This window comes from Pseudochaenichthys georgianus, chromosome 1 (genome assembly GCF_902827115.2).
Source record: "Pseudochaenichthys georgianus chromosome 1, fPseGeo1.2, whole genome shotgun sequence".
Classification (NCBI taxonomy): Eukaryota; Metazoa; Chordata; class Actinopteri; order Perciformes; family Channichthyidae; genus Pseudochaenichthys; species Pseudochaenichthys georgianus.
Genome location: NC_047503.1, coordinates 32,551,692 through 32,578,415, shown reverse-complemented (window position 1 = coordinate 32,578,415; position 26,724 = coordinate 32,551,692). Strand labels below are relative to the sequence as shown.

The window sequence follows — 26,724 nt, the reverse complement described above, 5'->3', positions numbered from 1 at the left end:
AAGACATATGCAAGAACAGAATGTAAAGATAAATATTGTATAGTAAAATTAAATTAAATAATTGTTTTTGTACAGTGATAGCTGTTAAGATAAATAAGTTATAAGATAAGATGACAACAGATGAATGAATGTTGCTATTGAAATAATGTAAAAAAAGGTAATATAATTCATCTGTTTTTAACATAGAGTATGTGGGGGAAATAGCAATGCTCTATCTATGATGCCCGGGCCCTGCCTGCCAGTAGCTTTGCCGATATCTGTGTTGATAGGTAATAGATTAAGAGCGGTGAATGATCTTAGATACAGGAAGCACTCAAACGTTTGTGTGAGTTTATCTAATTTAGCAGTGATTCCATGTCAGCCACAGCTTGTTACAAAAAACATGACTGATAGTGTGTTTAACGAACTTAAACTAGCTTTATTAAATGTCAGGTCTTTGGCAGGAAAAACATTTTTAATCAATGATTTTATCACTGAGCACAATCTTGATTTTATGTTTTTAACAGAAACTTGGATTGAACAAAATAACAGTGCAGCTGTTCTTATCGAATCAACCCCTCCCAACTTTAGTTTTATGAGTCAGGAAAGAATGCATAAGAAAGGGGGTGGAGTTGCTATTCTGTTCAATGTTTCCATTCAATGCAGGAAGACATCGTATGGAAACTTTGATTCTTTTGAATATGTGGCCCTTCAGCTGAAATGCTCCTCTCGAGCTCTGTTCCTAAATATTTATAGGCCACCCAAATACTGTGCAAGCTTTTTTGATGACCTTACTGAACTGCTGTCTATAGTGTGTATTGACTTTGACCGTCTAGTCATTGTTGGTGATTTTAACATCCATGTTGACAACCCCCAGGACAGAGGGGCTAAAGAACTGTTTTGTGTTCTTGATAGCTATGGACTGACTCAGCATGTGACGGAGCCCACGCACAATAAGGGACACACTCTGGACTTAATTATCTCAAAGGGTCTGAATATCTCTAAGGTTGTGGTGACTGATGTTGCACTGTCTGACCATTCCTGTGTTTTCTTTGAGAGCTCTATTTCTGTTCACACAAGTGTTCAAAAAGAGGTAACCACAAAGCGATGTTTAACTGAAAATACTAGGGAAATGTTTACTCAGAATTTTTCTTCCACACTTGCCCCTGCTAACACCTCAGTAAATGAGCTAGTAGATCATTTTAATTCAAAAATTAAAAATGTTATAGATGCCATTGCTCCAATTAAGGTAAAGGAAGTGACTGGGAAGAAAATATCTCCATGGAGAAAGGCCATGACCGTTAAAACAGAAAAAAGAGAATGTCGAAAAGCTGAACGCAGGTGGCGAAAAACAAATCTCCAGGTTCACTTTGAAATTTATAAAGAGAGACTTGGCCTTTATAATTTGGAATTGAAAAACGCACGACAATCATTCTTCTCTGACATCATTACCAAAAACAAAAACAACGCACGTGCCTGGTTTGCTACCGTCGACAGACTAACTAACCCCCCAGTGTCAGTAGCCTCTGAATTTCTATCCACCAGGGCGTGCAATGATTTGGCCTCCTTTTTCACTGACAAAATTCAGAAAATCAGACAAGCAGTCAGTGCCTCTGCATCAGGTACAGCAAATGTGTTGTCTCTGTGTCCACTTAACATCAATTCAGACATCATGACACAATTCCATCAGATTAATGATAAAAACCTGGAGGACATTATACAACTTCTGAAATCCTCCTCCTGCTGCCTTGATATTATTCCAACAGGATTTTTCAAAGATGTTTTGCCTTGCATGGCCTCAGAACTACTTCATATAGTAAACAAATCTCTTCACTCAGGTATTTTTCCACAGGCCCTGAAAACTGCAGTCATTAAACCGCTCTTAAAAAAGAATAATCTAGATGCTTCAGTAATGAACAATTACAGGCCCATATCAAACCTGCCATTTCTAGGTAAGATCATTGAAAAAGTTGTTTTTCAACAGTTGAGTAATTTCTTGCATTTAAATGGTTGTTTCGATGTGTTCCAGTCAGGCTTTCGTCCAAACCACAGCACTGAGACTGCTCTTGTAAAGGTCTTTAACGACATCCACTTAAACACAGACAGTGGCAGAACTTCAGTGTTAGTATTATTAGATCTCAGTGCTGCGTTTGACACTGTTGACCACAGCATATTACTGGACCGACTGGAAAACTGGGTGGGACTTTCGGAAACAGTTCTAAATTGGTTTAAATCCTACTTAAAGGACAGAAACAACTTTGTTTCTATCGGTAAATACACATCTGAGTTGACAAATATGACATGTGGAGTTCCTCAAGGCTCCATCTTGGGGCCTCTTCTCTTTAACATCTACATGCTACCACTGGCTCAGATAATGAAGAACAACAAAATAAGTTACCATAGCTATGCAGATGACACACAAATGTACGTAACAATTTCACCAGGAGACTATGCTCCAATTCAAACACTGAGTAACTGCATTGAACAAATCAATGACTGGATGTGTCAGAACTTTCTCCAATTAAACAAAGATAAAACTGAGGTAATGGTTTTTGGAGCCAAGGCAGAACGTTTAAAAGTTAGCGCTGAGCTTCAGTGTGCAATGTTCAAACCAACAGATAAAGCCAGAAATCTAGGTGTAGTCATGGACTGAGTGACCTGAGTTTCAACAGTCACATTAAAACAGTTACTAAATCAGCCTACCATCACCTAAAGAACATATCTAGGATTAAAAGACTAATGTCACAGCAGGATTTGGAAAAACTTGTCCATGCCTTTATCTTCAGTAGACTCGACTACTGCAATGGTGTCTTCACAGGTCTCACTAAAAAATCTATTAGAAAGCTGCAGCTGATTCAGAACGCCGCTGCTCGAGTCCTCACTAACACTAAGAAAGTGGATCACATCACTCCTGTTCTGAAGTCTTTACACTGGCTTCCTGTGTGTCAAAGAATAGATTTCAAAATACTGCTGCTGGTTTATAAAGCACTGAATGGTTTAGGCCCAAAATCCATTATCAATCAATCAATCAATCAATGTTTATTTATATAGCCCAATATCACAAATGTTACATTTGTCTCAGTGGTCTTCACAGTGTGTACAGAATATCAGTATGACAATACGACACCCTCTGTCCTTAGACCCTCACATCGCACAAGGAAAAACTTCCAAAGAAAACCCAGTTTAAAGGGAAAAATGGGAGAAACCTCAGGGAGAGCAACAGAGGAGGGATCCCTCTCCCAGGACGGACAGACGTGCAATAGATGCCGTGTGTAAATTGAAAAGATAATACATTTGCAACATAGGTAGTCCAAATGTTTGGAAATGCATGTGTGTATAATAGGAAGATGAATCCACGAGGATATCCATCCAGGACCTATGATCCAGGACCACAGCCACGACTCAAGATCCAGCGCTCGCGATCCAGGACACAGGACCGCAGGATCATCCATGACTCCGGATCCCAGCGTATATAGACACCAAAAAGAAAGACATTTGGGGAAGCTGGGTTAATCGGAACATGAGTGTACACGGGTATAGACAGAGAGAAGGAAGAAGTAAGATGTCCCCCGACAAACTAAGCCTATATCAGCAAAACTAGGGGCTGAATCTAATCAGCCCTAACTATAAGCTTTATCAAAAAGGAAGGTCTTAAGCGCACTCTTAAAAACGGATAGGGTGTCTGCCGCCCGAACACAAACTGGAAGCTGATTCCACAAATGTGGAGCTTGATAAGAAAAGGCTCTGGCTCCCATTGTACTTTTAAAGATTCTAGGAACAACCAACAACCCTGCATTCTTGGAACGCAATGTCCTAGTAGGACAGTAGGGTATAATGAGTTCTTTAAGGTAAGATGGCGCCTGCCCATTAAGGGCTTTGTAGGCGAGAAGAAGAATTTTAAATTCTATCCTGTGTTCTATAGGGAGCCAGTGTAAGGCAGCCAGAATAGGAGTAATGTGGTCCCTTTTCCTAACTCTGGTTAGTACACGAGCCGCAGCATTTTGAATCAGCTGAAGCGACTTGATTGACTTCTTAGTACTCCCTGATAATAGAGAGTTACAATAATCCAGCCTAGAAGTAACAAATGCATGGACTAGTTTCTCTGCATCGTTTTGAGGCAAGATATGCCTGATTTTTGCAATGTTACGTAGATGGAAGTAGGCGGTCCTTGAAATTGATTTTATGTGGGCGTTAAAGGATAAATCCTGATCAAATATAACACCAAGATTCCTTACAGTCTCACTGGAGGCCAAATTAATGCCATCCATAGTTAGTATGTCTTTAGATAATTTGTTTCGTAGATTCTTCGGGCCAAGTACAATAACTTCAGTTTTGGTCGTGTTTAACATCAAAAAGTTTAAGGTCATCCACGTTTTTAAGTCCTTAAGGCAGTCTTGAATTTTATTTAGATGATTAATTTCATCAGGCTTGATTGATAAATATAGTTGAGTATCATCCGCATAACAATGAAAGTTTACAGAATGATTCCTTATAATATTGCCTAACGGAAGCATATATAATGTGAACAAAATAGGTCCGAGCACTGAGCCCTGTGGCACTCCATGGCTAACTTTGGTTTGCGTGGAAGATTCATCGTTAACACGTACAAACTGAGAGCGTTCAGATAGATAGGACCTAAACCAGCCTAAAGCAGTTCCCTGTATGCCAACTAAGTGCTCTAGTCTTTGCAATAGGATATCATGGTCGATAGTATCAAATGCAGCACTAAGATCGAGCAAAACAAGAATAGAGACAAGTCCCTTGTCTGAGGCTATTAGAATATCATTTGTGACTTTAACCAGAGCTGTCTCTGTGCTATGATGTGTTCTAAAGCCAGACTGAAAATCTTCAAATAAATCATTGTTTTTTAAGTAATCACACAACTGTTTTGCGACCGCTTTCTCAAGAATTTTTGAGAGGAACGGAAGATTAGAAATAGGTCTATAGTTGGCTAAAACCTCTGGATCGAGGTTGTGCTTTTTAAGAAGCGGTTGTATCACTGCTACTTTGAATGATTGTGGAACATAGCCTGATAATAAAGACATATTCATAATATTTAATAAAGAAGTGCTAATTAATGGAAAAACTTCCTTCAACAGCTTAGTTGGAATTGGGTCTAACATGCACGTGGATGGTTTAGAAGAGAGAATCATTGAATGTAATTGTTCAAGGTTAATGGCTGAAAAGCATTCTAGTTTACTATCTAGTGTAATATTAGAACTTACGATTCCGGGAGCTGTTGATAACACTATACTGGTCAAAGGCAAGAGGTCATTAATTTTGTTTCTAAGAGTAACAATTTTATCGTTAAAAAAGCACATAAAATCATTACTACTGAGTGCTATGGGAATAGAAGGCTCAATCGAGCTGTGGCTCTCTGTCAGCCTGGCTACAGTGCTGAAAAGAAATCTTGCATTATTCTTATTCTCATCTATTAATGAAGAGTAGTAGGCTGCTCTCGCTTTACGCAGTGCTTTCTTATATTCATTGAGAGTAATATGCCAAATTAAACGAGATTCTTCAAGTTTAGTGGAACGCCATATCCTTTCAAGTTGTCTAGACTTTTGCTTTATTTTGCGGGTTTCGGCATTATGCCATGGAGCTAATCTATGTTGTTTTATTTTCTTCTTTTTCAAAGGAGCAACAGAGTCTAATTTTATTCGCAGCGCATCTATAGCACTATCAACAACATGATCAATTTGGGGTGGTGTACATTTTGTATAAGTTTCCTCCCCTACATGCAGACATGCTATCGAGTTAAGTATTGGTTGAATCTCTTCCTTAAATGTGGCTATAGCACTAACAGATAGGTTTCTGCTGCAAGAGCTTTTGACTAATGCTTTGTAGTCTAGTAACAGTACTTCAAAAGTTACTAAGAAATGGTCGGATAAAGCAGGATTATGCGGTTCGACTAATAGTTGCTCAATTTCAATACCATAAGTCAGAACAAGGTCGAGAGTGTGATTATAACAGTGGGTTGGTTTATTTATTTACACTCTGACAGAAACCAACAGAATCTAATATAGAGTTAAATGCAACAGTAAGGCTATTTTTATCATCGTCAACATGAATATTAAAGTCACCTACGATAATTACTTTGTCTGTTTTAAGAACCAAAGTTGATAAAAACTCAGAGAATTCTGATAAGAATTCTGAATAAGGACCTGGTGCACGATACACTGTAACAAATAAGATTGGCTGCAAAGTTTTCCAGGTCGGATGCGTAAGACTAAAAACGAGGCTTTCAAAAGAGGTATAATTACATTTTGGTTTAGTATTGATAAGTAAACTTGAGTCAAAGATTGCTGCAACTCCACCTCCTCGGCCCGTGCCTCGAGCAATATGAGTGTTGACATGGCTGGGTGGAGTGGCCTCATTTATGCTGACATATTCTTCATGTCTCAACCAAGTTTCAGTGAGACAGCATATATCAATATTATAATCTGATATTAAATCATTTACCAATATTGCTTTAGATGCTAGAGATCTTATGTTTAAGAGACCACATTTAATCTTCCTGTTTTGTTGCACTGTAGTAGTTGTTACATTTACTTTTATTAGGTTATTATGTATGACACCTCTATTAGGTTTTACCTTAAATTGTCCTTGGGCAGACACACACACCGCTAATATTGGGTATTTTATTGGGTTCGGGATTCCTATGGATGACTGCCTAGGAGAGAGCGCAGAGAAGCGTGTAAGACTGCGACTCTGCCTCCTGGTCTCAACTCCAGTTTGTCATGGATTACGTCCACAAAGCCCTGAAATGTTTGCCGAAATGAGATCTGCACCTTTCAAAGTAGGGTGAATGCCGTCTCTCTTAATCAGACCAGGTTTTCCCCAGAAGGCTGTCCAATTATTTACGAAGCCCACATTGTTTGCTGGGCACCACCAAGACAACCAGCGCTGAAATGATGACATGCGGCTATACATGTCATCATTGATCAGATTGGGGAGGGGACCAGAGAAGATTACGGTGTCCGACATTGTTTTAGCATAACTACACACCGACTCCACATTAAGTTTTGTGCATTCTGATTGGCGTAAACGAACATCATTACCACCGACGTGAATAACAATCCTACTGTATTTACGTTTATCTTTAGCCAGCAGTTTAAGATGCGCCTCAACGTCGCCCGCTCTGGCCCCCGGAATGCATGTGACTGTGGAGGCTTCGGTCTCTAAATTCACGTGTCTCATAATAGAGCTACCAATAACCAGAGTTGGCTTCTCAGCGGGTGTCTCGCTGAGTGGGGAATATCTGTTAGATACGTGAACGGGTTGGTGGGGACCTGCGGGTTTCGCGTTATGCCCCTTCTGAACAGTCACCCAGCCTCCCTGCTGCTCGGGAGTTGCCGGGGGACGGCTAAGAGGAGCTACATTTTGCCGGTCCGCACATGCTAACATGGGCTTTACTTTAGCTGAGTTACTTTCTAAGATGCGGAGCCGGGCTTCTATGGCTATGATTCCCGCCTCCAACCTAACAACTATACTACATTTAACACATGTATCCTTACCAGTAAGGGAGGCCGGGAAGTAACCAAACATGAGACAGGAAGAGCAGGAAATAGCACCAGAAGGTGGGGAAAGAGCCATGGCTAGCTATCAAGCTAAAGTAGCTACCGTTAGCAAACCCGAAAAGAGTGTAGGCAACTGTGGAGTTACAGTCGCTAAGAGAAGGAGAGTTGTGAGTGCTTAAGCTGTAGTAACGTGTGATTACAACGTCAGGCAGTTGCCGTGATCAAGAGTTTTAAAACGATCGATTAAGTTTAAGTTAATAAGCTATCAGCAACAGAACAGGCACACGGGATACCCGGAGATGACAACAACAACCGGAAGTTGCAACGTGCTCACCGCAATAGGTTCCTCCTTCCGCTCAGTCTCTTCCCTTTCGAAAGCTGGTTTACATTTACACTCTGGATATGAGTGCACTACATTACTGACCTCCTGCTAAACTATGAACCATCCAGATCTCTCAGGTCTTCAGGGACTGGTCAGCTTTCTGTCCCCAGAGTCAGAACTAAACATGGTAAAGCAGCGTTCAGTTATTATGCTCCAAATATCTGGAACAAACTCCCAGAAACATGCAGGTCCGCTGCAACTCTGACTACTTTTAAATCCAGGCTGAAGACTTTTCTTTTTGTCGCTGCTTTTATTTGAACTATTCATATCTTAAACTGCACTGTAACTTTTATCCATGTACTTTTTCTTGTAATGTTTAATTGAACTATTTATATTTTAGACTGCACTGTAACTTTTATCCATGTATTTTTTTCTTAATGTTTATTTGATTAGCTTTTCTTTTTTAATGCTTAATGTCTTTCATTTTTTTTTTTTTTGTAAAGCACTTTGAATTGCCTTGCGTTGAAAAGTGCTCTATAAATAAACTTGCCTTGCCTTGCCTTATGATAAAGAGTCTTTGCATAAATTGAAGAGAAATGTGATGGTTTGCAAACAAATCGATTTCTATGTTTCTATACTTAACTGGCAAAATCTTAATTTGGCCTTTAATCAAAAGAACATTACTCATCACTGATGTGCAAGCTGTGCCATAACAATTATTTAGCATTGTATGATGTATAACATGTATTTAATTAGTAACAACAATTTACACTCACAAATGGAACCAAGTTATTATTATTTTTAAAAAGGATCTGTACCCCTGAGTCCGTGCTGAAAACCGACCCAAAGACAACAGGAGGTTTAATGCCATATTCACTTAATAACACATGAACAACTTTTACAAATATTTCTATATAGTCTGTGTTGGTAAATGTAATCTAGGTTGCACATTTCCTGCTGAAATACATGCCTACCAAGTTACTGCGTGGCACTTTGGTTTTAATAAAACAGTGTAGTTCCACTATATAAGCGTTACATTCATAATCAAACAAGACAATATGCAAGAAAATAGCTATTTGTTGTTATTCTAAATGCTTGTCATTCACACGTTAAGAAAATAAAATAAGTACCGATACATAGCAGAACAATTGTGGCGATGTTCAGCTTAATAAGCCTTGTTCAACATCATTTCTTTAGCTAATACTATAGCGAGCTGCAGGCGTACCAATTCCGCGTTTCGCTGCATTCCTTGATCTCCAGTTATAACGCCGGGCTCCGCTGCTGGCCGAAGCTAACGGAGCCGCAAAGGGCTAGCTACGGCTCCGGTTAGCTTCGGCGGCGGACTACGGCGGCCACCACTGGGATAATTGGGTCCCCTTTTAACATTTGCTCCCATTTAGCATTATGGGCGTCATAGCCATAGACTATAAAAGTCTTACCCAAGGCTGAATCATAAACTAAACTGTATATATATACACATGTATAAAGGGTTACGTCCTTAGCTGGCTAATAAGCTACATAACAAGCTAAGCTAACAAGCACACAAACACCTGCTAACGGGGTTAAGATGTATAATATTATCATTTTACTCACCGAAAAAAGCTGAGAGTAGACTTCTTGGAAGTTCTGTTAGTACATTCAAGCGCACAGCACGACATCTTAATTGTCTGGTATATCACCACGAACACGGCTAAAGCTAAAGGGTCAAGTACAGTACTATGACTAACTAACGTTGTAGCCTCTATGGTTGTAGCCTAGCAGAGTGGACAAGTTGCTGTTAGCTGACAGTGAGGCATGTACGTGTCCATCAACATGACCACGCCCTAATTAATGCAAAAACTTTAAGACCTAATATAAATAAAAGGGTCGTGTTAGAAAACAATTCACTCACAGATCCATAATCATGAAGGTGGAATCTAACTATATCGATAATAAAAATGTATGGAGCCAGGGACAGAAACATGTTTTTTTCTGCTGTAAAGTTGGGCATTTTAACATGGGGGTCTATGGAAATTGCTCCTTTCTGCAGCCATCGCCTATCGGCCAATATATGAACTGCAGTGTGTGGCACTTCCGTATTGGCTTCCCGGCTGTTCCCCAGAGTTTGCCACTTGGTCGGCATCAGGCAGTGGCGATATCATTTCTTACTTGCGACTAGTGCCAAGGTTCAATGAGCGTGACCCGGACATTTTTTTCACTCTATTTGAACGCATAGCAGAGGCAAGAAACTGGTCAGATTCTGACAGAGTGCTGTTACTTCAGTGTGTACTCACTGGGCGAGCACAGGAAGCCTATTCAGCTGTTTGTGGCGAAAAGGCTTTGGACTATGATAGAGTAAAATCAGCGGTGTTGAAGGCTTACGAACTAGTTCCTGAAGCGTATCGTCAAAGGTTCGGAAATTGGGTCAAGGGAGATAAGCAGACACATGTGGAGTTTATCCATGAGTTAACTTCTCATTTTCAGCGGTGATGCGCGGCAGCAAAGGTTGCAAGTTTTGACGGTCTTTGTGAACTCATTATCTTGGAACAATTTAAAAACATTCTCCCTCAGCGTGTGGCCATTTATGTGAATGAACAGAAACCTTCCACCAAAGTTTTCACCAGGCTCCTCCCGTAGATTTGTAGGTACAGGGCGACCCGAGGGGGCCAAAGTGGACCTATGTCATTATTGCAGAGGAGAGGGTCATTGGAAGGAGCAGTGTCCGTTGCTGGAAACTAAGGGGAAGCCTCGTTTGGCACCACATGCTCCAGCCAGGTGTTGTTCTGCCGTGTTGAAAAAAACCCCGTTGGGTGTAGGCTCGGGCATGGTGCCTGATAGGAAGCCGATTTGTGCTGATTCGGATGCGGGTTCTGGTTTTGAGCCGTTCATCACTGAAGCTGTTGTATCAGTAGTCGGTAGTGACAAATATGTGCCAATTAAGGTGTTGCGTGATACAGCGGCGATAGATACTCATTCATTGTTTTCGTCAGAAACAGAAACGGGGGATTTTGTGCTGATGAGGGGCATGGAGATGGGCTTGATTCCTGTGCGACGTCATACAGTAGTGCTGGATTGTGAGCTGGTACGTGGAGTTGTGTCTATCGGCGTGCGTCCCGCGTTGCCACTTGATGGGATACATATGATTTTGGGCAACGATCTCACTGGTAGTGCTGTGTGGGCTGGTGTGCCACCGCCTGTGGTGGTTTCCAGGCCGGTGGCATCTGGGGAGTCAGATGAGAGTGGTTTGCAATTTCCAAGTGTGTCTCCAGTTTATAATATTGCACGCGTGCAGAGCCGTAGGATGTCCACTGACCTACCTGTTTCGGAGTCTGGAAAAAGTGGTCCAGCAAGGTCCTTTGACTTTGAGATCGAGACAAAGAAGAAGGAGAAGACAGTCAAAGTGGTGAAGGAGAAGAAAGAGAGGAAACCCCGCAAAGCGAAGGAGAGGAGGCCGAAGAAGAGAAGGCCGAAGAAGAGAAGGCCGAAGGAGGTCGGCAAGGCCGATGAGCGCCTACATGCTGTGGCTCAACGCCAGCCAACCCAAGGAGGAGTGGGACATAAAGGCAGTGGAGGCGAAGAAGCAATACGAAGTCGTAAGGCTGGAGTTAAGAAGAAGGATGTTGGGTTGTCGTGGACCCCTTTAGGGCCCCGTCTTAAGGGGGGGGCTGTGATGCCCCTGTGGGTCCATCAGTAGAGAGGGTGTGGCTGTTCCGTCTGTGCTGCATTGGCTGCATTGATTGCACTGATTGCAGTAACTCAGGGCACCTGGGTCTGGTGCTCTGCAGCTATTTTAAAGCCTCTCTGCTCCTGTCTGTGCTCGGCTTCTCCCTGCAGGCACTCCGGTTTTGTTGAGTATACTATGAGGTTCTTCAGTTGCTTTACTTTGTGCACTTCAACACTCTCACACACATACATGTCCATACAGTCCTCACCCTGCATTTACATTACTGATACCACTGACATCCACACCTCATACTTTACTGGTTTTGACTTAATTTAATTTTTGTTGTGGCCTTTTGAGCCAGGTCATAACAGTCTACATGTGCATTTTGTTTTTAAAATATGTGATCCTTCTGACCTTGTTTAGCAGAGAGCACCCCAGTCAGTGCACTACTGTTAGGTTTCCCACATTTAACATTTGCAAAAAGTGAAATGGTTTCATTTAATTAATAAGTAGTTAAAAATACTGTAAGAGTAAGATATTTAACAAATAAGAAAATCACAATAAAATATGTTGCTACCTTGTACTTCACCAGGTTTGATTTGAGCAAGTGGATTTCTTCTTGAAGTTGACAGAAACGCTCATGCAAATACCTGGGATATAATTATAATAATAATTATAATATTAAAACTGCGGTCACAGACGTGCACGCAGTTGTGGGCGGGCCTTCGCGTCCGAGCGCCTGTAGGGGAGGGTCGCTGGTCGTCCCGGCGTCAAGCAGATGCGCGCGTGTCCTCCGAAATGAGCCGTTCGTAATTTCTCAAACGTTCGTGTCCCGGACTGCATCTTCCCCATAATACTCGGGCATGCATGTGAGTGGTGGAGGAGGGGGTGGTGGAGATGCAGGGCCTTCAGCAGGGCCTTCAGCAAACTCCAACAATTCTGCAGCAAGCTGCTCCCTGACAGTCTTCTGGGTGTGAGGCTTTGTCCTGCTGCATCTAACAAATGTGGAAAAACAAAGAGATTAGATTAATTCACTGGCTTATACTTATAGGATAATATTGGACTATAAATGAAATATTACACCAAATAAATAAGTAAACACATGTATATTCATTCACTGGCCATTCATTTAGAAAATGTAACTCCAAAAAGACAAGTAACACTATTTAGTATTTTGGCTAATCATTCCTGTTGGCTAAGCTAACACTGTGATGCAGTTCCACCAAACACAAAAGTAATATATAAAAAGGATAATATTGGACTATAAATAAATAATATTACACCAAATAAATAAGTACACACATGTATATATTCATTCACTGGCCATTCATTTAGAAAATGTAACTCCAAAAAGACAAGTAAAACTATTTAGCATTTTGCCTAATCATTCCTGTAGCTTCTTGGCTAAGCTAGCACTGTGACGTAGTTCCACCAAACACATAAGTAATATATAAAAACAGAGAGATTACATACCTTTCCCGTGGTGGAAGTTCAACATCCGAGTCACTACTGTCCGGATCCAGGTCTGGCTGGAGGAGATCTTCATCATCCGACGAAGAGTCATTTGGTATGATCAAAGCCCCGCTATCGTCACGTAGCATCTCTAGCACCTGCTCGCCTCGGTGGTGAAACTCTCCCTTCTGGCTGCGTAATGCGTAATGGAGCGGGCGTAGTTTATACTACGCAGGATCATATCTTTGGAACCCATTGGTCGATTTGGGTGATTGACACCCTTTCTGAACCGTTGGAGCCAATAGAATCGAGTGACAGTTAGTCCCGCTAAACACTTACGTCAAGTAGAGAGAGGTTTGCGTAAACAGCACGTGAGACAGCATTAGCTCGGGACTGCAAAACTTTATACCTACTCTGCTGCCATGAATGTAATGATAGATTATCAGGAACAATTCTAAAGTGACTAAGAGACATTGGATTAACCTTAAGCAGCGTTTTTATTCCCTTGAACAAGAGCTTTGATCACAAAACAGCAACGGTAAGACATACTTATTGTTATGGTTTTGAAAACTGTTGGTGTTTTTCTTCTCTGTTCTGGCTGATAGCTCAGTGAGTTTGTGTCCTACAGTGATGATACTTATAACAAAAATAATCTGTGGAGTATCAGCTTTCAGATGATATGTAGTTTGTGCAGAAAACATTAAGTTTTAAAGGTCGTTTTTGCTAGTTAGCACCGGAAGTAGCATCTGCCCGTTTTAGCTAAGGGCTAATGCTAACGCTTCTTGTGAGACTTTTGTTTTGTTTCGGTAAAAATAGTTCTTATCGTCAGTTAGCTGAGATTCTTCTCTTTAATCTGGTATAACACATTAATAGGTTTTTAAATATTAAGATGCTCTGAGACACAGTGTCGTGGAAAAAAAAAACAGGGTCCCCGCCGGCTTAACAGGTTAACCGTGGCGTGCGGTGCAGTGGGTTGTGCAGACGTTCTGCCCTTGACTGTTTGTTTACTCAATAAACGCATCTCCTCTGGATATTAGGCCATGTATGTTCCATACCAGTGGAGTTTGCTTTTTGTTGTTGTGTTTATTGATCAAAAAGCAAACCTTCAATACAGCTGTTATGTGGTCAAGGTAAGTAAAGTAATAATTGAAGCTGTGTATTGGTTAATATTAGCGTATGACTTAAAATGAAAACACAACAGCATTTCACAAAACGCCGCAGCATTTCACATTGGACGGAAAGGGTATTCCGTAGGGAGAACACTTCTTGTTTATGATTGGACAGAGCCAGCCAGACAGCACTGCTGTGATTGGTTGTTTTTGCTGCCAGTGAAGAAATGACGCTTCGTGATTGGTCAACGTCCGACAGCGCAATATGTCCCAACCGGTCCCTCCCAACACATCAGCCGTTAGCACACACTCAGAGCTCACAGCTCCTCATATCTGTTCAGAAACTGGACAAAAGTTAAATATGTACAAATCACAGATGGCGAATACAGTCGCTGCTTTATTTATGTCTGTATGACGTTGTTGTGAGTGTGGACGGAGCAGCTACAGGTTAGTTTAGCCTGATGGATCCGATTCCATTCTGAAAACACGCTTTTTAAAAGCTTTTCGCCTGCCGTCTTGTCTGCAGACTTGTCAAAGCATTAATTCATTCATGGTTTTTACTAACCGTTATCAGTATTAGTTACTTCGGCATCACTTTGAAACGTGTATTACAATTAAATCACTGTCAAATATGTTCATTTTGTTGTAGTTGGTATCTCCTATAGGATTTACATGGAGATACTTCCCGCCCCCTCTCCAGCGCGTCTTGTTTGAATGACAGGAGCAAACACAGCTGACAGCCGCGGTAAAACTCAAGCGATTAGAGCGATGCGAATATTGGGTAAGGCAAGGCAAGGCAAGTTTATTTATAGAGCACTTTTCAACTCAAGGCAATTCAAAGTGCTTTACAAAAAAAAATGAAAGACATTAAGCATTAAAAAAGAAAAGCTAATCAAATAAATATTAAGGAAAAATACATGGATAAAAGTTACAGTGCAGTCTAAAATATAAATAGTTCAATTAAACATTACAAGAAAAAGTACATGGATAAAAGTTACAGTGCAGTTTAAGATATGAATAGTTCAATTAAAAGCAGCGACAAAAAGAAAAGTCTTCAGCCTGGATTTGAAAGTAGTCAGAGTTGCAGCGGATCTGCAGGTTTCTGGGAGTTTGTTCCAGATATTTGGAGCATAATAACTGAACGCTGCTTCTCCATGTTTAGTTCTGACTCTGGGGACAGAAAGCTGACCAGTCCCTGAAGACCTGAGAGATCTGGATGGTTCATAGTTTAGCATGAGGTCAGTAATGTATTTTGGGCCTAAACCATTCAGTGCTTTATAAACCAGCAGCAGTATTTTGAAATCTATTCTTTGACACACAGGAAGCCAGTGTAACGACTTCAGAACAGGAGTGATGTGATCCACTTTCTTAGTGTTAGTGAGGACTCGAGCAGCGGCGTTCTGAATCAGCTGCAGCTTTCTAATAGATTTTTTAGTGAGACCTGTGAAGACACCATTGCAGTAGTCAAGTCTACTGAAGATAAAGGCATGGACAAGTTTTTCCAAATCCTGCTGTGACATTAGTCTTTTAATCCTAGATATGTTTTTTAGGTGATAGTAGGCTGATTTAGTAACTGGGTAGTCTACCATAGTATTTACATGGAGATAAGCCCCTTAAAAACCATGAATTAATAAAGCATTAATTCTGTGTTTACTCCTGTGATTCAAAAAAGACGCTGGAGAGGGGGCGGGCCGGATCTCCATGTAAATCCTATCGGAATCGGATCGATCAGGCTAAACTAACCTGTAGCTGCTCCGTCCACACTCACAACAACATCATACAGACATAAATAAAGCAGCGACTGTATTCACCATGACATAGACAGTCTGTGATTTGCATATCTTTAACTTTTGTCCAGTTTCTGAAAAGATATGAGGAGCTGTGAGCTCTGAGTGTGTGCTAACAGCTAACGGCTGATGTCTTGGTCCAATGACGAAGTCATTTCTTGATTGGCAGCAAAAACAACCAATCACAGCAGTGCTTCTCTGGCTGGCTCTGTCCACAAACAATATCACAAACAATAAGTGTTCTCCCTAAGGAATACCCTTTCCGTCCAATGTGAAATGCTGCAGTGTTTTGTGAAATGCTGCAGTGTTTTGTGAAATGCTGCGGTGTTTTGTGAAATGCTGTGGCGTTTTGTGAAATGCTGTGGTGTTTTGTGAAATGCTGCGGCGTTTTGTGAAATGCTGTTGTGTTTTCTGAAATGCTGTGGCGATTTGTGAAATGCTGTGGCGTTTTGTGAAATGCTGTTGTGTTTTGTGAAATGCTGTTGTGTTTTGTGAAATTCTGTTGTGTTTTGTGAAATGCTGTGGTTTCTTGCACTTCAGGGCCACCGTACAATAGAGATGTTTTTATTTTAAAGTAAATTGAGATGGAACATAGTAAAAACATGTAAATTCTAATGTCCGCCTAAAAAAAAAACATTACTTATAGTGAAAACCACCCTTGAATGATGAGTTTAGTAGACTAAAAGCTTTAGGAATCCAAACTATAACATATAATAAGTACCCTGTATCAAGATTGATGCAAAACAAGTGAAATATGACCTTTTTAAGAGAGGTTTAGAAAAATAAAGTCCACCTCACCTCTGGGTAATTTGGGAACCATCAGTTCCATTTGAACGTTTTCACTGTAAAAATCATTGTATTACTTTGTATTATCACTATAGGTATTCATTCCATCCAAATACAACTGTTGTGAAAAAATAAATAAAATAAAAATAAAACATACTCTGTTATCGTCTTAGGCCCCACGGACCCGTAATCGCGTCATTTTCAGGAAACAACGTCTAAGGAAGCTTAATATTTAATAAACTATGAATATTTTATATCCATAGAACGGGAAAAAAACTAATTTAACTGATCTTTTTCATTTATTTTTTCACAAGAAACACACAATGCTAACAGTGAGCCTCTGAATTAGCCCCGAGCGAAAAATGCTAACCTATTACTGCATCGAAAATCACTCCTAGCTCCCTTATTACTTATCCTAGCTCCACATCCAACACATTGTTTATGACCGCAAGGAGACACAGAATCTAACGGTGCCCACCTCAACACTAAAAGATACAAACTAGCGAGGTTACCAACAAAAACGTACATCAAAACAAGTGGCGCTAGGTATTAGCATTAGCACTGCACACACCCACCGCGTGTTCCAATGAAAAGCATACATATATATAAATAAAGTATAAAGTATAGGCAACACATTTCAGTATAACACACCAATTGCGATATTACTCACGTTTGACCGTGGAGCAGGGTTTCTATGTACCGAGAAGTGGGTAGTTTAATGAGTCTGTTGACGACAAAACCTCCGCGCACACAGACAGCCAAGGCAAGCTACCTGAATTAAGTCTCTCCCTAAACCGGAAATACCGGAAATGTGACATCCGGTTTGTCATTCACAATAAAGTTTTTCAAAATAAAGGTACATTTAATATTGACGTATCAAATTGATTCAAATGTCTTACACAACACATGTATCGAGACAATAAATGAACTGTTTATATAGTCGATCAACACTGTGTATGTTACTCATTACAGGATAATCACATGGCACTAAATCAGACCGGCTGTTCTCCTCTGTTTACATCCTGCTGGTTTAAATTATGTGTTCTATAGGCTCTGTGCACAAGATTGAGTTGAGTAGTGAGCCATTCGTTTTTTTTTCGTGGTGAGATGTCTGCTGAGAGGTCCTTGTATACCTCGCTGACTTTGAGGACATCTGGGTCTGGCAGCTCCCCCCGCACGGCCTTGTAACGTGTACTCCTTTGAACACAGCTACATACAATTACTTAGGACAATATCGTTTACCTTACACCGTCAGCAACTGTAAACTGCTTTGGCATAGTGGAAATGAACACCATGTCACTCACTCTGCCTGGTTTCACACACTATTAATTACACAAAAGAATTGTCAATTTAATTGAAAAGGTCGTTGATGCAATATACTAAATCAGCTCTTGGCACAAAGGAAATACTCATTAAATCATGGATTGGCTGTGAACACATACTGTTATATTGTATTGCATAGAAAGATGTGTTACTGTTGTGCTTGTAGTGGATATACTGTTTGTAGTCGTAGATAGAAAAACAAAGATGGAAAACATTTCACCATACATTGTTTAGGAGTTTTATATGTATTAGGGTGTTTATGGTTAATGTGGGAAATTAATAAGCAGAGCTGTTGCTGGTAAATTTGTGTGCCATCATAATAGTAATGTGTATACAGCGTTTCGTGAATATCTGGAAAACTATATGCGAGTAGTTTGGAGTCATTTGAGACATGTAAATCGTCAAAAATGGTACATTCTCTGTTAGCTTACGTTCGCCCCGATTGAGCTAGCAACTATTTTATTCGCAATTTAACATGATATTGGATATGGGCTTAACTTGTCCTGGACTGGAATTTTCCCGATATTTTCCAGAGGAGGTGTTTGCGAAAAAGCGCTTAAAATGCATGAATAACACAGATTTTTCAAAATGGCCGACTTTCTGGGGGGCGGGGCTAATGGAAGCTATTTTGAAATATGTCCGCAATTCCATCAGTAATGTCTGTGGCAAGATTGGGGTAGTTTGGAGAAACTATATGTGACTATCGCACAATAGGGGGCGCTACTGAGCTGGTGTACAAAAATGTACATTTTATTTGTACAGTCTGGAAAAAGACGTGGGTTGTGACGTGTGTTCCAAGTTTTGCGTCCGAAAGTCATTTTAGCGATTTTGTGGCATTTAAATCGTCAAAATTGGTACATGTTCCGTTAGCTTACGAGCTCCCCGTTTGAGAAGTCGACTATTCATTCGCAATTTAGCATCACATTGGATATGGGCTGATCTTGTCCTGGTTTGAAATTTTTCCGATCTTTTTCCTAGGACAAGTATGCAAAAATGCGCTTAAAATGGACATATTTCAAAATGGCCGACTTCATGGGGGGCGGAGATAATGGAAGCCATTTTGAAATATGTCCGCATTTCCATGAGGAATCTCTGTGCCAAGTTTCGGGTAGTTCGAAGAAACTATATTTGACTACCGCACAATAGGGGGCGCTACTGAGACATATTTGCTAAAACGTCTTTAAAGGCCGTAACTCATTTTCTCCCCTACTTATGGCTCGGTACATTTTTTAACCCTTCGATTTCGAGAAAAAACTGAATAGGACACGCCCACATTTGTCATTGGTTGCGACCCTTTAAATCTCAGTTAATACTCACCCTGCCAGTATGTTTATGACAATATATATTTTTTTAGTCCATCGGTTCTTGAGATATAAATTTGTTGTGTTTTTGGCGCCCCCTATTGTTCGAAATGAACATTGTTTGTTGTGCCTATTCCCCAAGACACACTGAACCTATCCACCGAAATCTGTGATATTTGGATACATTTTGGATGAATTGTGAGCATTTATGTGTAGGCCACACCCTTTTGCTAATACGTTTTGATTGATGTCGGCCACATTTTTCCACACCTCGTGCTCATTTTGTACGGTAATGTGTCTGCCCCTCCATTGATGCTGTGCACTAAGTTTGGTTTGGAAAATCAAGAAATTGGAATTTAAGTTAATATTTCAATGTTTTTCACATTATGCTAATTTAAAAAAAATCAAAGTAGGCGGAGCTTCGGGATATGAGAGGATAATATGTAGAGCTGCTCCACCCGGATAAGTGTGCAAAATTTCAGGTCCGTCAGACTTACGCTGCGACTTTGTACATTTTTCGAAACACTGAATTTACACAGGTGGCGCTAGAGAGCAAGTTGAAAAATGGTCTCCCATCGAATCCAGAATGTTAACATTTTCACCGGTCATGGCGGCGTTGCCAAATGTCGCTACATGAATAGTGTCGTAACCCCCTCAAAAACAGGTCGAAAGTGCAGAACCGGTAACAGAAGAATAATAATACTGACGATTTCAATAGGTCTTTGCACTACGTGCTCAGGCCCTAATTAGAAGCTAATCAATAAATGTACTTTCACATTTTATCATCATCTTTTTTAATTTACCAGCTGATTAAACATAAATATATAATCCAAAGTTATAGATTGAACAATAAACTGTGAAACAACTGTTGCAGACACACCAACAGTGACATTTTTATTTTAAAGAAACAAACCTGTTCTCCATGCAGAGTGCATCGACGTCTAAAATGCGTATCTCATCGTTGCCCAGGATGTGGTTGATCTCCGCATTGAGCCGATGAGCCTTCTGCTGAAACACGTCCCGCTCCGCTCGAACGTCCTGAAGCTCGTCTGTGAGCGACTTCACGCTGTGCTCCAGGACCTCGTTCTGCAGACACACAAAACATACCAATACATTTGTGAAACACATTGTAAGTTCACCTCTCTAAGAAAGCCTCCTATAGTTGGATAGTGTTAGTAAGAAAAACTAACTATGTCAGGTTGGACTACATTTAAATCTAATAGCAAAGTTGTTGACATTAGGAGGTCTTTTTGCTTTGAATAAGTTTAACCAGGTCATAAATACAATGTCTCTCTGTACTTACATACTGTTACAAAACTAATGATCATATTTTAAATGCAGGATTTTAAGAACATTTTTACAAGTACTACTTCTGTTAAATGTCATGAATGCGTTAACCAAAAAGCCATTAACTGAAAGTCACCTTCATAATCTAAATGATTGCATTAAAACAAATAAACAACAGGAAGCAGCCCTCTCACCTGCTCTCCGGCTCTTTCTAACTGTCGGACCAGATCCTCTCGCTCATGAGCAGGAAAGTGTCGAGTGCCGACCTCCTCGTCTCCAAGCCTCTGTTTGGTGATGGTCATTCGTAAAAGCTGTTGGGAGAGAGATACATCGTTTTGTATTTTTGCAGTTTTCTGCTTTATTTAATCTGATAAATCTCTTTTTCTGCATGAACTTTTATGCCGACTCAAATCAGATACATGTATTCATAACTATAAATGTTGGTAATATATGCAAGACCGAAAAAGAGAACTATTCATATTTAATTTAATTGCAATGTCCATTATGTTGAACAGTGTTTACCTTGTTGTCACCCAGGGTCGGCTCTAGAACAAATCTAATGGGGGGGAAATCATTTCAATTAAATTCAAAACCTTTATTTATCCAGGTAAAATCCCATTGAGATCAATGATCTCTTTTTCAAGGGAGACCTGCAGTAGTAGGTTCCACAAGAAGACATAAAAACATAAACAACAGAACAACAAAAGGACATCATACAGCAAAATGTACAGGGATTACAATTTGCATATTTAACCACATGTACAGGTACCAACAGCATCTGATTTTGTAGCATCCAACCGAGCTTTAAAAACATGTAGTGGTACTAGCTTGTTCCATGTTAGTGGAGCTGCACATCTAAAAGCTTTCTTCCCTAAGACAGTCCTAGCACTTGGCACATTTAATAAAACCACAGCATGCGATCTCAGGCAATAAGTACTTTCAATTCGCAGAGAGATCAGGGAGCAGATATAAGATGGTAGTTTATCCAACATGGCTTTGTAAATGAAAAAGTACCAGTGACTGAGCCTCCGTACAGTAAGTGATGGCAAAACCGCCTTGGTATACAGGGTACAGTGATGCGTAAGTGCTTTACAAGTTGTCAAAAATCTCAGTGCACTGTGATACGCAGCATCTAACTTGCTCAGGTAATTGGCAGGTGCATTCATATATAACAAATCACCATAGTCCAGCACAGGTAAAAAGGTCACAGTGACTAGCCTTTTCCTGGCCTCAAGCGAGAAACAGGACTTGTTTCTGAAAAAGAACCGTAGCCTAACCCTCAGCTTTTTAAGCAGGTTATTGACATGAAGTTTCAAAGAAAGACAATCATCAAGCCAGATACCAAGGTATTTGTAACAGGCAACAACTTCAAGTTTTGTTCCTTGCGTAGTTACAATATCTAAAACAGGCTCTGGTGTCTTTTTTGCTTTTGAAAAGAGCATTACCTTGGTTTTATCCACATTTAAAAGAAGCTTTAATTCAGAGAGCTGAGTCTGAATAGTGTTAAAAACAGCCTGTAATTTAACAACAGCCTCTTTAATGGAGGGACCTGCACAATACATCACAGCATCATCCGCATACAAATGTAAAGTAGTTTCATCCACATTATCACCTACGCTGTTAATATATATGGAGAATAAAAGTGGTCCTAAAACAGAACCTTGTGGTACACCATTAGAAATGTTTAACCACTCAGAACTGAAGACAGTCCATCAAAATGAACACATTGGGACCTTTCAGAGAGGTAGTTCACAAACCACCCCACTGCATGGCTGGACATGCCTTTACTGAGTAGCCTCTGCTTTAAAATGCGATGATCAACGGTGTCAAACCCTTTGGAAAGGTCATTAAACAGAGCTGCACAACTCTGCTTATTATCTAAAATACTAGTAATGTCATTTACCACTTTCATTGTCGCAGTGATGGTGCTGTGCTTCTTTCTGAATCCTGCAGCATCTGATATTTAAGAAGTGTGTTTTATATTGAGTTATCTGTTTCATCCTTTCATAAATGTGAGGACCAAAATGGCGGTAGACCAAGGGCTGGTAAGGGTTTTATTGCTGTGGGGGAGCTGGACCGAGACCCCACTGTGGTCTCGGAATGTGATGGGGGATGTGTGTCGGTGCAGAGGCTGCAGAAATAGGAGACAGTGAGGGTCAGAGGTGTTTGTATGAGATGACTGGACCAGTTGTCCTTAAACTCCACCCCCTCCTGTATCATTTGGTATGAAAGCCTATCCAGCTTGCTGTTCTGTCTCTCTCTTCACGCGTCGCTGGGACAGGAGGTCGGGTGGCCTGTGGGCAGGAGCCAGGAGTAGGCCAAACTCCTGACATTACACATAATACGATATGATTGTGTATGGTAATGTATTTGATTGTATTGCATTGTATATTACCATTAAAGTGGATTATTGTTAAACGGTTAAGTGTATGCTCTGGATTCCCTTTATGTAAGATAACAGCTTGTAGGAACGCGAGGAGATTTAAGCCCAAATCTCCTAACAATCCTGACTGATGTTTAGACAGGATATCATTTATACATAAAAACTCCTTTACTTGTTCACTCACAAGTCGTTCGAGCACCTTCGCCAGAACTGACAATTTAGAGATTGGCCTATAGTTATTTAAAATAGTTGCCTCCCCTCCTTTCGGTAAAGGCAAGACATAAGCAGACTTCCATACTTTTGGAATTGTGTTCGTGCTGAGGGAGAGGTTAAAAAGAGAAGTAAGAGGTGGAGCAATAAAATCTGCAGCTATCTTTAAAAAGAAAGGTTCTAAGTTGTCCGGGCCAGCCGGTTTCCTAGGATCTAACTTGGATAATGCTTCATGAACAACATTGACAGTAAAAGGAGTAAAACTGAAAGGGTTTTCCAGACCACATTGTTCAGAGTCAAGGATTGGAGCGTTCACAGAAGCAGAAGTACAGTCAGTGACAGAATCAAACAGAGAGCCACAAGACACAAAATGCTTATTAAAGCAATTTAGCATAGTAGCCCTGTCTGATATAATGCCAGATGCTGTGGTGAGGCACGGAGGTAGCTCATTTGGGATATCACCAGTGGAAATCGATTTTATGGCTTTCCAAAATTTCCTAGGATTATTCAGGTTTTCTGTGGTAACCGACAAATAGTACTTTGATTTAGCACTTTTTATTTGAGATGTGAAGCTATTTCTTAGCTTACCACGGGGGGCACACACTGCCGTCAACAACCAACACACAAACACCATCGCAACTTCAATTTCAAAACATGCTGAAAAGTCTCTTGTTTTCACACACATTGCAGGGATGTAGTGCTATTTTATAGCGCACCTATGACTTGTGCATACATGCACGGTTGTGGCACGACCACCAAAACAGAAACATATGAACATATAAAAAGTGTGCAAATGTTTAGTATCCTAGCCATGTGTACATGGTTTAGGTAGGTGATGGAAATACTTCTTTACATAAAGGTGACAAAACCGTTTGAGACCCACTGAGATAACTTAAGTTCATTATCTAAACACTGACAGAGTCCTCCTGACCTTACCTCACCTCACTGAGCTGTAGTTATCTGAGCCTCTCAGTCTGACAGGAGAGGACTCTCCTCCACACTTGTTGTAGAAACAGCTCTTTATATCCGTTAGCATAGCTAGCTAACCAGATGCTAACAACAACAAAATGCGCTCATGCCACACATACATAGCCGAGCTTGAATGACACACAGAGACCCAGAAGTACTTGTACTGTCTGTATCATATTATTTTCGATGGCTTTACTGTATAATCAGTATAATAGATGAACAGATCGCCACTGGGCTTACAACCAAATAGTCAGCCAACAAAACAAACAAAACAAAGGTCGGGGTCATTGGTCAAGCAACACACCAATCAACGAGCAGCAGTGAGCACACCTCAGGCTGTGTTTTTTATTTGTATTCTTTATTTCACACAAAAAACATTGTGTGGGAAACGTTTTCATTTGCCTGCCCTGCGTTGGGGGGGCGGGGTGCACAGTTACTCGTTTTGGGGGGCATGGCCCGCGAATGACCCATGAAGCCGACCCTGTTGTCACCTTGAGCTTCCACCAGGCGTTGTTTCAGCTCCTTCACCTCCTCAGAAAGTTCACTGCTCTTTTCTCTGTCCCTCAGTAGCTGGGCTAAATTCACCTGAAGAGGACATGAAGATACGATCACTACCACTACACAGACTTATAATTGGTCTGTTACATTAATATATCCACGATAAACAATTAAAGATATAGGCTACAGAACAATACTTTTATGTTATTAGCCATTTCAGCCATTTGGAGTACACACACACACGCACACGCACACACACGCACACACGTCAAAATCACTTAGGCCTACTTGATTCCTTTTCTCAGGAGGCAGAGTGGGATTTCCATCCTGTTAGTAAAAACAAGGGAATGGTCATTTAATACAAATTGTAGAACATTTATTTTTGGACAAATATCTTTTCTGTTCTGTCATTTATTCCTTCCATTTTAAAGTTTGGCTGCAGCACGGTAATTGGCTGCTGGAGAATGAGATGAAATGTAATAGGTTAAAGAGACGCCCGTGATGATCTGATTATATGCAGCTGCGGAGTGAATGTATAGTATATAGGCCTACCCAGTCTTCCTGAAAGAACTTGCGCTGAACTTCATATCCACTATAAACACGAAGGACGAGTTTTTGTTCGAAGAAGGCAAGTTAGATTCAGCAGCACGTTTGGAAGAAGTTGCATTATGTCTAACTCGTGAAAAGACGGTGCTCCACCCTCAGCAAACAGTAAACAACGCCTACTATAGACAGTTTATACAAGATTTGTTTTGAATTTGTTTTGCGTTTGGGCTCGACAGGCTTCAACAGGGAAGAGTGTATCATCAGTAAAGACCTTTCAACAAGTTGTCATTTTTGTTGGGATTTGTTGCCTAACATGCGTCTACACGGGTAAGTCGATTTTAGGCTGCCTGAAGTCTGCGTTGTGGTCTTAATTAACTCCATCTGCAAAGTAAAATATTGCGACATTGTATTTATTTATCGTGTAGCCTACACTTCATTTAGCTTTTTCAGATGTGATAACCTAAAGATATGACGATAATGTGACTGTCTTACTGAAACCACCCAATTGTATTAAAAGTAGCTCAAAAGAGCTCAAACATTTCTGCAATATTAAAATCCTTCTAACATGTTGGAGAATAACCCCATAATGTGAGTTGTTTTTACCTTGTTGTTTTCCCGAACGGCTTTGAATAATGCATGACTTTTACCAGGAACAGAGTAGTTATACAAATGCTACTACTTTAACTTAAATTAAGGAATCTAAATACAGCAATCATGTTTATTGTCATGCAACACATGATGAGTTTATCCATTTGAGGCACTCTCCTAACACTTTTAACATTTTTCAGGTCAATGAATATACTAGGAGCAGCAGTGTTGGTTCTGCTGGCCGGCTGTCAGCAATGTGTCTCCACTGACACTCCACCAGAGGTCAGGCAGAACAATAGTACTCTGTACGCAGCCTGCAAAATGAGACCCAGCACCTCACTCCCTGAAGGCCTGCCAAAAGTGTACGGTCAGGTGCTGTTTAAGCAGGACTATCCTGAGGGGGAACTCAAGGTGCTCCTTCAGTTCAGTGGCTTCCCCACAGACAGCGCCCCAGTGCCCAGAGCGGTGCACATCCATCAGTTTGGAGACCTGAGCCAGGGGTGTGACTCCACTGGAGGCCACTACAACCCACACGGCGTACATCACCCAGACCACCCTGGGGACTTCGGTAACTTTGTGGCTCAGAAAGGAAAGATTAATACGATGATAGAGTCTGAGGCCACGCTGTTCACAGGGCTGTCTGTGATTGGAAGAGCCGTGGTGATCCATGAGAGGGAGGACGACTTGGGGAGTGGGGGAGACGCTGGGAGCCTGCTGAGTGGAAACGCAGGCCGGAGGCTTGGCTGCTGCATCATTGGGATTTCTCCCCCCAGCCTCTGGAATATGAAGTATGAGGTGTATAATAAACGTAAGCTTGTGGATGCTGGCATGTAGGGCAATTAAAGAGATGCTTCCTTCATTAACTCATTGATTCGATCCATTGTGTGGCTTATCAAAAATGGTGGGAAAGTGTCTTTGAATTCAACTGCTCCAAAAATAAAATAAATGCTTCCTTTTAATCCTTGCTGATTTTCTGACTTTTCCTTAAACACCATCGGTTTACATTTTAGTTTATGACCAA

At 40.8% G+C, this 26,724-nt stretch overlaps 2 protein-coding genes across 2 annotated transcripts in view; one reads left to right on the top strand and one right to left on the bottom strand.

Moving 5' to 3' along the window:
- LOC117452727 (coiled-coil domain-containing protein 149-like) overlaps positions 1-25,156 on the bottom strand; it is a 37,867-nt gene extending 12,711 nt beyond the window's left edge. Inside the window, exons 1-7 of the mRNA XM_071204043.1 lie at positions 25,145-25,156; positions 24,858-24,896; positions 24,552-24,656; positions 20,704-20,820; positions 20,136-20,308; positions 12,038-12,114; positions 11,879-11,950 (exon numbers count right to left, since the gene is read on the bottom strand). Of these exons, the coding sequence (XP_071060144.1) occupies positions 11,879-11,950; positions 12,038-12,114; positions 20,136-20,308; positions 20,704-20,820; positions 24,552-24,656; positions 24,858-24,896; positions 25,145-25,156 (595 nt within the window). The remainder of the gene's footprint in view (positions 1-11,878; positions 11,951-12,037; positions 12,115-20,135; positions 20,309-20,703; positions 20,821-24,551; positions 24,657-24,857; positions 24,897-25,144) is intronic.
- Positions 25,091-26,662, top strand: LOC117447246 (extracellular superoxide dismutase [Cu-Zn]-like). Its single transcript, XM_034083931.2, has 2 exons — positions 25,091-25,442; positions 25,904-26,662. The coding sequence occupies exons 1-2, from the start codon at positions 25,429-25,431 to the stop codon at positions 26,535-26,537; spliced, it is 648 nt and encodes a 215-aa protein (XP_033939822.1). The 5' UTR covers positions 25,091-25,428; the 3' UTR covers positions 26,538-26,662.
- Positions 26,663-26,724: the final 62 nt, after the last annotated feature.